This window comes from Neolamprologus brichardi, chromosome 9 (genome assembly GCF_056152115.1).
Source record: "Neolamprologus brichardi isolate AB-2024 chromosome 9, ASM5615211v1, whole genome shotgun sequence".
In the NCBI taxonomy this organism is placed as follows: Eukaryota; Metazoa; Chordata; class Actinopteri; order Cichliformes; family Cichlidae; genus Neolamprologus; species Neolamprologus brichardi.
In genome coordinates this window covers 14,937,286-14,949,655 of record NC_142112.1, presented here as the reverse complement: position 1 = coordinate 14,949,655, position 12,370 = coordinate 14,937,286, and the positions used below count along the sequence as shown (strand labels likewise).

Genomic DNA, 12,370 nt, shown 5'->3' with positions numbered 1-12,370 from the left:
TCAAAACAGCCTCTGTTTACTATTTCAATGGCAATAAGATAAAAATTTACAAGCAAAAACAACCTGTAAAACAGGATAAAACATGCATGTAGCTTCCATGTTGAAAACTGCAGATGAGTTGGAAGTCTTTTAAATCTTTGTGAAAACCACCAGCATGTGGTTTGGCAAGACCAAGGTGGAAGAAATCCTCATCTGAAGCTTTGCTGAACATAAGGATTTCTCTCAGGTCATCATGATTTGGTCTTTATCCTGATCAAGTTCAAAATGTTGTGGGCCATGTTTGTTTGTTGCTTTATAAATTATGTGTAGAGTTCTGAGGTCAACCAACTCTTTAAATGTAAGAGTATTTAATAAAAAGTAGATTTGGTGGTTTTGTTGACGTGGTTTTATTTATGATCCCTATTACACTTTGTGTGTGTTTTACAGGTTATCGATATATTCATAATGACCATGATGGTTTGTGATTTATTATCACCGGAAGAAGTTTGTTCTTTCAGATAATTTATTTTAATTCTATGTTATTTATCATCAGACTCCTGAATGGTATGAGTTTTGTTTGCTCAGATTCAGTGTTAATCGATTATAGAAAAAGTCTTCAATTTCTTAAAGTAATTTTCTAGTTCATTCAGAAGTTGTTCCAAGTTACTTCCACAATAACTTTGTGTCATCTGCAAACAATATGACTTCTGTGTCTTTGAAATTACTTAGCTGAATGTACAATATCTATCCACATTCACTCAGTTAATGATTTATTCATTAATCTGTATTCAGGAGATTGAAAAACACCTTTTGTCATAATGCTTTTCAGAAACTCTCAAAGACAACATTACATGGATTATTAGACTCAGTGCTGCTCATTTATTGACTTGATTTTTCATTCCTGCAGCTCCTCTGTTCTGACAGCTCCACTCAGGCTCTGCTGGACGCCACCGTGCTCCTGCTGCAAGACGCCTGGTTGCTGGTACGCTTCCCAGTCATGATCATGGTGGCACTATGAGCAAGAACCTGGCAACCTCCAGCCACCATGCCCCATTGTAACATTCCTTGACAGATCGCAACACAGCCCTGATACAAACATACATGGCCATCAGCAGCATCCTACACTTTAATTGAGCTGACTTCAGGTGTTCAGTCAGGGGAAAGATTTAATAACATTGCACGTTTCATTTCAAGACTCTGTAGTCACAGAGCAGAGAGTAGAAAAGGTGACAATAAAATGTTTTTGGAGCTTTACTACCAAGTAATCAGCATCAGACTTGTTAACAATTAAAAGAAAACCCAACATTTAGAGTCTTAGGAAGATAATCACAGAGGCAAAAACTTTCCACTGTATCGTCTCAGGTTTCTTACAATGAAGTTTGAGGTAGGGTTGTTACTTGAGGTATTCCTGAGAAAATCTTTTTGTCCATTTGAAAGCTCCAGATTCTTTAGATTATCTGTCTCATACGTTTATTGTGAATATAGAGGATTGTAGCTCAAGTTTACATGGAAAGATAGAGGTCTAAAGTCTCTAAAACATTTGGATGTTCAGTCTCTGACAGAAGGTTTGGAGACATGTAGAAAGTTCAGTTTGAATGGGTGAAACTAATATTTTATTCAGTTTCTCAAACACAAGGAAGAGAATTTTCTTAATGTACAATATTTTTTACAACAAATACAACAAAATGAAACAAAACATTTTGATGAATTCATCTCTTAATCTTATATACAGAATTTCTGATGGCGTTTTCTCTGATATCCCAGTATGTATTTTGGCTATTTTGACTATTTACAGTAGCTGGAGCCTACTGAATTCTAATATTTCTAAAATCCATTAGATATTGAATACCCCCCTCCCCCTATACTGAAAGCGATCAAATCTGAGACTCTTCATGTTGAGCTACATGAAGACAATAAAAATATAATAAAAAAAGTCCAGGGTTGTTTATATTCCATTCAGTGCTGAACTGGTGTTCAAATCAAATTTTATTAGTCAAATACACAGTCAACATGCAGTGAAATTCCTGTGTCCTGGGGCTGCGGATGTAGCCGCACCAGGAAGAAACCAAAAAGACCGTGAAAATACGTACATCAGGGACAAGAGGAAAAAAAGGAAACAGGGATGCAGGGGAGAGACGATGTTTGGGTTTGGTGCCTCCAATTTCAGAGACAGTCTTCGATCGTAGTGGCCATTTTTGCTGGGTTTTGAACAGCTGTTTCGTATTTGTGATGCCCGTTGCCTGGTGGCATTGACCAGCCAAACATCTGAGGGGAGTCGGGGAGGGTCCATTGAGGTCCAGCCGCAGAATTGCCCATAGAATGAGAATAGTGGGCCTGATTATTTGCACCCATTCTCATTGAATTTACCTGGTGCTGGGTGTACCGCTCCCTGAACGGGGGCTGTCTCTCTCCCTGAAACTGAAGGGGACAAGGGGACTGTCAGTAAAACGAGAATAGTTGTTTTAAATTATTGGCATTACACTTTTTTAAATACAGTCAAATACCCTAATAATGACAGAATCATAAACAATTCTGTTTAATAATAGGAGATACTTACATGAAGTGGGACGCCCTGATTCACATGCTGAGGATGTGAACTTCTAAAATTTCTCCGTTTGTTTTGAAACCAGGTTTTTACCTAAAATGGAAGAAAACAGAAAACATTTCATGAGTACAATGGACCCAAAATTCAATTTCTTATGTTGTAGTAAATTGAAAAACACTCACCTGTTTGTAGGTCAGCCCTGTCATCTCTGCCAACTGTTGCATCTCTCCTGGCTCATAGTAATGTTTCACATTAAACTGATGGACAAGAATATCCAACTGTCTCTCTGTGAACACCACCCGGGCCTTTCCTTTTGGTTTCTCTGGAGCAGTGCTGGGATGGTCCAGAGTGGCAGTGATGTTGCCATCCTGCCTTCTTGGGACAGCAAAATCTTGTTTCTGCTCTGAGACAAAGCTGGAAACTGTCTCAGAGGTAGCAAAGGTTTTGTTGCCCATCTCCTTTCTTAGAGCAGTCTCCGCCCATGTAGAGAGTTCTTCCAAGGAAAGACTCCCTTCAAGCCCGCTGCCTGAACTCCACAAGTCTGTGAGGGTAAAGACACAAGAGGCCAAGTAAGAACAAGTCTATATGGTCCACATGGGTCAGTTGCTGATATGTTTTGGCACGACTGACTTTCTAACAGAAATAATAAAAAAGGGAATACTGATGAGTCTTAAACACAACAGTTTCACACAAACTTGGGGAAAAAAGTGGTCAGATATTTGTAGTGTGTTTCTCTTCTGAGACAGCAGGAAAAAAAGTTTTTAAAAAGGTAAATTGCTGAGCCTGAAACACAACAGTTTCCCAAAAAAGTGGAATATTTGTACATTATTCAGAACCAAGAGTGACTTCTGCCATCAGGATTTACAACAGAGTAAAAGAGTATTTTTGCAAGTTGTCTTAGAGGTTAGCCAACTCTGTTCATGTAGCTCACCAGGCAACAATGCTGAGTACATACCTGGAGAAAAGTGCATCCCATAATCTTCCATCTTTGAAATCCCAGTGATTAAAACAGGAAAGCTGGAGAAAGTATCTCTGCTGAGAGAGCTCCAAACCAAGCAGGAAGGTGAATTAAGACTTAAGAGCAATTCTCCTGGGCTTTTAAAGAGGTTTGTGGGTGTGGGCAGGAATGTGGGGGGGGGGGGGTTGAGCTTTTTCCTTTGTGAGCCACTTTACCCTACCAAGTTTCTACCAACTGGCATCATTTACATTTCTTTAAAATGCTGTTTCTGAGGTCTGAAAACAGAAAGTACAGTTAGAAAGCAGCCATACAAATGAGCTTTACCAAATCCTTTCAGCTCACAGTTTATAAAATCTCAAAACTGCAATGCCTAAAATTACTATTCTACTTTCAATTAAACCTCCTACCCATTACTTTAGTGTCTGTTTTAACTGCTCTTAAATTAGCAAAAAATAAATAAATTCAACATGTGAGTTCTTCCCACTCACATAGATCATTTTTGCAAATGCATCCTCACACTAATTTGATCTCCAGGCGTTCAGTTGCACCTTTGTGTAAACCACCAAAGCATCTTTTTAAGGTCAAAACAAGTTTTTCAAACTCTGACAAACCATTAAAAAAAAAAATCTGACACTGAATATCACGATGACCACTGACCACTCGTTTTGTCTTCATTAACTTTATTAAATGAAACAGTTTAAAAGTGGCAACTGAAATTACATCAATTGAACTCAGCATCTTTGAAAATGTTGTAAAATAAGCAAAATTATACCAATATTACATACAACTAATGACTTACATAATTAAGATCTTTGTGATCATGTGGAGAACATTTGGAGTTTATAAGGTAGCACATGGTAGCTTTCACCTTTGAAATGCACCTCTACATTGTAAAAGTCTCTGACACTAAAACACCCACATAAGTCAATGTAAACAATACCAAGGCTAACGATCCACAACATTGCTCGTCATAAACCCACGGACACATGCATCTGGCCTCCTCTGGCTCATTCAGAATTAAAGAGACGCACCCAGTTCACCCAGTGACCACTAAACATACGCTAATGTGTCTTTTAGAGTTCCTGTATCACACCCTGCTACCTCTGATTAATTATCAGGTCAATGCAGACAGATGGCACCAGGGCCATGAGAAATAAATAAAGGCTTCTGTGTTAACATGTCTTGATTTGAAGTAATTTCAAAGACACAGAAGTCATATTATGTGCAGATGACACAAAGTTATTGTGGAAGTAACTTGGAACAACTTCTGAATGAACTAGAAAAGGAATTTAACTGAATTCTCGGTTATTTCTATAATCAGTTAACACTGAGTCTAAGCAAAACAAAACTCATACTATTCAGGAGTATGATAAATAACAAAGAATTAAAAAAGTAATTATGTTGAGGTTCATTAAAAGTAACTCGTTAAATGTACATTTGTTTTGAAATCTCATGTTGTTATCTGGCTGTGCCATTACCATGGTGACGTGGACGCCATGGCAGGAAATACTTGGTGGACGCCTCTCCTTATATGTTCACTTTAAAAAAAAAAAAAAAAGTTGCAGCTCGACGCTCCTGTTAAAATAGAGGAAGTTTTTGGCTCAATCAAGTGTATGCGAGCGGTAAGGCCCCAGGCTCAGACAGATTTCCAGCTGAGTTGTTAAAAAAAATTTAAAGACAAGCTAGCCCCTCTCCTTCTTGATCTATATAATGAATCTCTGAGAAAAGGCTGGCTGCCCCCCACTTTAACGAAAGCATCTATTTCAGTTTTACTGAAGAAAGGCAAAGAGCCTACGGCCTGTGAGTCCTACAGGCCCCTGTCTCTCCTAAATGTAGATTTTAAGATTTTGGCAAAACTACTTGCAATTCGGCTCAAGGCCGTTCTCCCACAGATTATCTCAAAGGAACAGAATGCACACGTACGGTGCAAAGCACAATTTTTTCTGCTCATTGTCCCACGTCTCCTGAGGTGATCATTTCTCTAGATGCAGAAAAGGCCTTTGATGGGGTTGAATGGGATTTAACTTTTTGCAGTACTGAATAGGTTAGGGTTTGGAAAAAGGTTTGTATCTTGGACCAAACTTCTTTATACATCCCCTCAGGCTTCTGTCATCACCAACTCGGTTCGATCTGAGTATTTCCCACTATGCTGTGGCACTCGACAGGGATGTCCTCTTTCTGCCCTTCTCTTTGCTTTAGCCATAGAACCTCTTTCTGTTGCTCTGAAATCCCTCTCTTCCTTTCATGGAATTATCCGTGCAGGTGTTGAACTTAAGGTATCCCTGTACGCAGATGACCTTCTTTTGTATGTAGTTGACCCCATATGTAGTCCTCCTCCAATTGTATCTGTCTTGGAAAAATTCAGCTCTTTTTCTGGCTATAAAATTAATTTACTCAAGAGTGAATGTTACCCTGTAAACTCTTTAGCGTTAACACTTGAGCAGTCTGACATTCCTTTTAAGCTCAGCCCGTCGGGTTTTAGGTACTTTGGAATTAACATTACACGAACTTTGCCTTTACTGTTTTCTGAGAATTGTGCCCCCCTGGTCTCACAATTTGCATTAGATTTCCAGAGGTAGAATTCACCCCCACTGTCACTAATTGGCAGGATTAATATTATCAAAATGAATGTGCTACCCAGATTTCTCTTTTTATGTCAGTGTATCCCCCTTTTTCTGCCCAAACAGTTTTTAAGTCCCTGGACCAGATGGTTTCTTCTTTTTTGTGGAATGGAAGAGCCCCTAGACTGAGGCTCTCTTTATTACAACAGTTTACCTCTAATGGGGGTCTTTCCCTACCAAATTTTTTAATGTACTACTGGTCTTCACATATTCATAAGCTGACCTACTGGCTAAATTCACCTGACCTGATTTGGTGTAAACTTGAAATTCAATCAATTTTTCCATATTTTTTCCACCTGCCTCCCTTATCTACTCATCACTGAGTAGTGTTGCTTCAAATCCCGTAGTGCTCTCTACACTTAAGATATGGTTTCAGTTCAGGTCGCATTTTAAATTCATATCCCCCTCTACCAGATTACCATTGTTAAGGAATCATCTATTTCCCCCTGCCACTACCAACAGCGCCTATTTGACATGGCACGAAAGAGGCATAAAAACCATGAGAGCCCTTTACAAAGATGATGTCTTTCTTGCGGATAGTTCTGTGAAACTATCCTCAAAATGTAACCTACCTCCTTCTCACTTGTTTCTCCATTTGCAAATTAGACTGTCTCATCACTGTTTCCAAATTTCCCAATTCTCCCTGCTGATCCATCATGGGTTGGCCTTCTGGTTGTTAGGCCTAATCAAAAATCACCTCTATCAAATATATATTGTATGCTTATGGTGACCAAATCTGATTCTTCACGTAAAATCAGAACCGCCTGGGAGCGTGAATTAGGTGTTGAACTGTTTGAATCATGGTGGGATAAGGTGAATCTCATCATGCGTTCAGGTACACGATGTGCTAGGCTACAGCTTATACAGTTTAAAGTAATAAATGCAGTCAATTTCTCAAAATCCCATTTATCTAAATTTTTTCCTTCAATTATAGACCAATGTGACAGATGTCACACCTCCCCTTGCAATCTAAGCCATATGTTTTTCTTCTGTCCAAGTTTGAACAAATTTTGGACTGATTTCTTTTCTGTACTTTCAGGGGTTTTTGGAAGTCAGATCCGAGAAGACCCTTTAATTGCCATATTTGGAGTTCCAAAGATCCCCCTTAAAATAACTCCCCAGCAAACTAAGATCTTAGCTTTTTGTTCCCTTCTTGCTAGATGCTGTATTTTACTTCTTTGGAAATCTCCCATGTCTCCATCTGCATTGCAATTGCTTAATACTGTCCGGACATTCTTGAGGGTGGAGAAGATATCACTCACAGTGAAAAGTAGTTCTGCAAGATTTAGCCACAAGTGGACACCTTTTGTGGAATATCTCAAATCTTTTCCTTAGAACAATGCAATTTACCCACCCTGCGACTAGATTGAAAAGAATTTGAAATGTACTCTTTGTTTTTTAAGGTAGGCATAGGCACTGAAGAAGTTTTTTGTCCGGAAACCCACCATCAAAGTACCAATTGTCTCTGATGTCTGCAAATAAGAATAACCAGAACTCCAGACACTGGCTGCAAAGAAAATGCCTCCAGTATTCAATTCTTTCATTGGAAGTACTTCCTCCCTCCAGGTAACTCTCAAAGGTGTCGTAAAGAGCCACGGGCACAAGGAAACACTGAAAGCCTATAACATGGCCATTTTTAGTTCCAAGATCACCTCTTGCAAATCTACACCGCTTCTACGTAACACCCCCCGATCACTTTCAGATTACTACATATATCCATCGGTATGCGTGAAGCTACCAGAGTACTGCAACTGGTTGTCAATGAATTCAACCAAGACTTCCAGGTCAGAGTACGCTTTTGTGATGAGTGTGTCCCCTAAGAACCTGCGCTAAGAACTGTCTTCAGATGTTCTTCCAACAAATGATGACTTTGCTATGATTAAATACTGGTTGCATTTTTGTTTTGCTTTCATTGAGTCTCTAACATCATAATTTACAATATTTGATAGGATGTTAAAAAGTGAAAGTCATGAAATCTTGTGTTTAGCCTCTGACCCAGAATGTCACAGCAGAAATGGAGACTCGTCAGACCAGGAAACATTTCTCCAATCTCTTATTGTCTAATATTTGTGAGTCTGTTTCCTCAGTTTGCTATTCTTAGCTGACAATAGTGGTAGCCAGTGGGGTCTTCTGCTGCTTCTAGCCCATGTGCTTCAAGTTCTGACATGTTGTGCTCTCAGTGATGGTCTTCTGTATAGTTTGCTTTAAATGAGTGGTTATTTTTAGTCTCTGCTGCTTTCCTATCAGCATGAAGTCATCTGGTCTTTCTCCTTTGACCTCTGACATCAAGAAGCTCGTTTCACTCAGAGAAGTGCTGCTCACTAGATGTATCGCTGAGTTTAACATTCTTTTGTGCACTTTACATTAGTTTCTTCTCTTTGATTCACCACTCACTCTTTCAAGTTGTTTTCTATCTCGGTGAATCACTGAGATTTAAAGAAGGTTCCACACAAGCCCTGATCAAGTCCTAAATGTTGTGGGTCAAAGATTTGTTTGTTGCTTTATAAATTATGTGTAGAGTTCTGAGGTCAGTCAACCCTTTAAATTTAAGAGTATTTAATTAAAAGGCAGAAAAGTGGGTTTGGTTTATTATCCTAATTCTATGTTATTTATCATCAGTTTATTAATGATATAATTTGTTTGACTCCCAAATAGTATGAGATTTGTTTTGCTCAGATTTAGTGTTAAATCATAGAAAAACCAAGTCTTCATTTTCTTAAATTCATTTTCTATTAGATGTCTGGGAAGGTTCCCAGTTATCCAGGTCATCGTAGTCTAAGGATTTTAGAAAGAAAATGACTTTTTTAGTTGCTTGCAGACGTTTCACCTCTCATCTGATAGGCTTTTTCAGTTCAAAGTGGTAGAGAGTCACAGATTTAATCCATATAGTGTTGCCCCAAGAGGGACAATAGACCCCATAACGATCCTGTACCTAGTCACACGAGCCAAGGTGTGAAAATGGGTGTAGGTCATATTCAGCCAAGGTTTCAGGTGAACTCATTTCACCTGAAGTTCATTCAGAAGTTTCAAGTTACTTCCAGAATAACTGTGTGTCATCTGCAAACAATATGACTTCTGTGTCTTTGAAATTACTTCAAATCAAGACATGTTAACACAAACACTTTTACCCGAATTTACCTCATGGCCCTGGTGCCATCTGTCTGCATTGACTTGATAATTAATCAGAGGTAGCAGGATGTGATACAGGAACTCTAAAAGACACATTAGCGTATGTTTAGTGGTCACTGGGTGAACTGGGTGCGTCTCTAATTCTGAATGAGCCAGAGGGGGCCAGATGCCTGCGTCTATTGGGTTTATGATGGGCATTGGTGTGGCTCATTAGCCTTGCTATTGTTTTACAATGTAGAGGTGAAACTACCATTTGCTACCTTATAAACTCAATAATGTTCTCCACATGATCAAAAATATCTAAATTAGAGGTGTAATTCATTATTTGTGTGTAATATTAGTATGATTTGGCTTATTTTAAAACATTTTGAACCTCAGGTTTCAATACTCACTGAAATAATACAGAACGTATGCAAAAATATATTTAAAGAGTAGCTGTATTTGCTCTGAAACATTTGAAATTATAAACTATTTGCACAAATCTTCTGATAATAGAAAGTAAATTAAACATCGGTGCAAAGATCAAACTGGTTGCTTGTCTGAAACAACCAGAGCAGGAAGTTAAATCAAAATCATCTAACACAGATCTAGTTGACATGAAAGCAGAACAATCTAAACTCATTAGATTTGTTTGTTTTATTAAATATATTTTTCACATTATATAGACCACCTTGTTTTGTTTTAAACACACGATTAAATACGCAGACCTTGATAAATTGACTTAATTTCACTTGCCACTTTCAGACAGACTCATTTATTAAAATTAATAAAGACAAAATGAGTGGTCAGCAGTCATTGTGATATTCTGTGCCACATTTGTGAATGGTTTGCATGAGTACAAAAACCATTTTTGTCTAAACAAGCTGCTGTGGGGGTTTACACAGAGGTGTAACTGAACGGCTGCAGGTCAAATTAGCGTGCGGATGTTTTTGCAAAAATGTTCTAAGTGAGTGGAAAGTTCTTTCTAATACTGAGTTAATTGATGCAAAACATGCAGTGAGTTCATTTCAGTAATTAGCTGCTAAGTGCTGCTCAAACATGAGCACACCAATGAGGGAGCCAGTGATGTCCTCACAAAATATTTCTTTCAAAGTCACCAATACATTTATCTGCAATGACTTTTCCTCCAATGAGGACACTGGTAGAATGAAATAAAGCTTCTGTTAAATACTGTTAAAAAAAAGACTCAGAAATCTCGCTGTGTCATGTCACACCCACCAACCAAAGGAAGAGTTTGACCTGTTTTGAGCTCAAGTCTCTCATCACAGGCTGATGTGTGCTTCCTCCTGCACACTGACACAGCTGGTGGATTTAGTTCAGTAGAAAGAAAACAGTTCCTACATTAAAATGTTAATAAAAGCAAAAAAACAGACTTTGCAGCTGAGGAAAACGTTTGTTACTCTGAGAAACGCATCAAATCCATCTTGTTCCGATTTACTGTAGAGACTTATTTACAAAATTGGGAAAAGGAGAAGCCCCTCACCCCACACTTCAAGCCAGCTTTAGTAGATATTCTGTACCCAAGTTGGAGATCACACTTTGTCATTTCTTGAAGTACCAGTGCTTAAAAGATAAAATCATTTTAGGCATTAAGTGTTTCATATTTTATAAAGTGTGAGGTGGAAGGATTTGGTAAAGCTCATTTGTATGGCTGCTTTCTAACTGTACTTTTTTTCAGACCTGAGAAACAGTATTTTAAACAAATGTAAATGATGCCAGTTGGTAGAAACAGCCTGACTGGTTGTAAAGAGACTCACGAAAGAAGAAGCTCAACACCCCACATTCCTGCCCACACCAACAAACCTCCTTAAAAGCCCAGAAGAATTGCTCTTAAGTCTTAATTCACCTTCCTGCTTGGTTTGGAGCTCTTTCATCAGAGATACTTTCTCCAGCTTTCCTGTTTCAATCACTGGGATTTCAAAGATGGAAGATTATGGGATGCACTTTTCTCCAGGTATGTACTCAGCATTGTTTTCTAGTGAGCTAATATGAACAGAGTTGGCTAACCTCGAAGACATCTTTGAGCAAAAATACCCTTTCACTCTGTGTTGTAAGTCCTGATTGCAGAAGTCACCATTTCTCCCTCCTCAGCTGAACAGAGAGTCCACTTCAGGACCATCTGGGCTTTGAGTCCCTTTTTAAACTTTCTAATTGGCAACATCTGGTGGCACATTTTAATAATTCAGCAAGTAAAATCAAGTGAAATTGTGTGTGTGGGAATTTGATTAAGGCTCATCAGTTGATCCCTTTTGTATCATTTTCTGTTAAAAAACTCAACTGTGCCAAAACATCAGTAGCCACGGTGACCCATGTGGACCATATATACTTGTGCTTACTTAGCCTCTGTCTTTCTATCCTCACAGACTTGTGGATTTCTGGCAGCAGCCTGCAAGGGAGTCTTCCCTTGGAAGAACTTGCAGCATGGGCTGAGGCAGCTCTCGCTAAGGAGATGAGCAACATGTCTGAGACTGCTGAAGCTATTTCCAGCTCCGTCACGGAGGAGGAACTGGTTTTTCGGGCAGCAACACGGTCACACGTACTACGTGTGTGAAGGAAGAAAAGGCCAAGGTGCTCAAAGGAAGGACCCGAGGGCTGTTCTCAGACAGCCAGTTAAAACCTCTTGTCCATCACTTTAATCAGAAACAATACCCTAAACCACAAGAGATGACAGAGTTGGCAGAGCTGACAGGACTGACCTACAAACAGGTGAGTGTTTTTCAAGGTTACTAGAACATAAGGAACTCAATTCGTTTTGAATTTTCGGTCTATTGTACTCTTTAAATTTCTTCCGTTTTCCTCCATCTTTAGGTGAAGACTTGGTTTCAAAATCGAAGGAGAAAGTTTAGGAGGATTCCAGATTCTCAGCATCTCAATCAGGGCGTCCCGCTTCATGTAAGTATCTCCAATTATTAAACAGAACTGTTTTTAATTCAGTCACTATCTGGGGAATTCATTTAATTAGATGAAGTGTATTGTTTATAATTTAAAACAAGAACTCTGTATTGTGGTTTTACTGACTGTGCATCTGTCTGTGATTCAGTTTCAGGGAGCGTCCTCACTCAGTGAACAACTGGACATCAGCTTCATGAGAAAGGGTGCAAATAATCAGGCCCACTATCCTGATGCTGTGGGCAATGT

At 38.9% G+C, this 12,370-nt stretch overlaps 1 protein-coding gene across 1 annotated transcript; it reads right to left on the bottom strand.

Moving 5' to 3' along the window:
* Positions 1–1,853: 1,853 nt before the first annotated feature.
* On the bottom strand, positions 1,854–3,510 carry LOC148101270 (uncharacterized). Its single transcript, XM_087845493.1, has 5 exons — positions 3,480–3,510; positions 2,707–3,065; positions 2,537–2,617; positions 2,187–2,397; positions 1,854–1,945 (listed from the first exon to the last, which is right to left on the bottom strand). The coding sequence occupies exons 1-5, from the start codon at positions 3,508–3,510 to the stop codon at positions 1,854–1,856; spliced, it is 774 nt and encodes a 257-aa protein (XP_087701619.1).
* Positions 3,511–12,370: the final 8,860 nt, after the last annotated feature.

Bases quoted from the DNA above. Each gene is read 5' to 3' on its own strand.
- LOC148101270 (XM_087845493.1), bottom strand. From the start codon at position 3,510: ATGGAAGATTATGGGATGCACTTTTCTCCAG. The intron at 2,618-2,706 runs GTGAGTGTTTTT...CTTCCATTTTAG, and splicing joins CAGGGCTGACCTACAAACAG to GTAAAAACCTGGTTTCAAAA. The intron at 2,398-2,536 runs GTAAGTATCTCC...TGTCCCCTTCAG, and splicing joins ATCAGGGCGTCCCACTTCAT to TTTCAGGGAGAGAGACAGCC.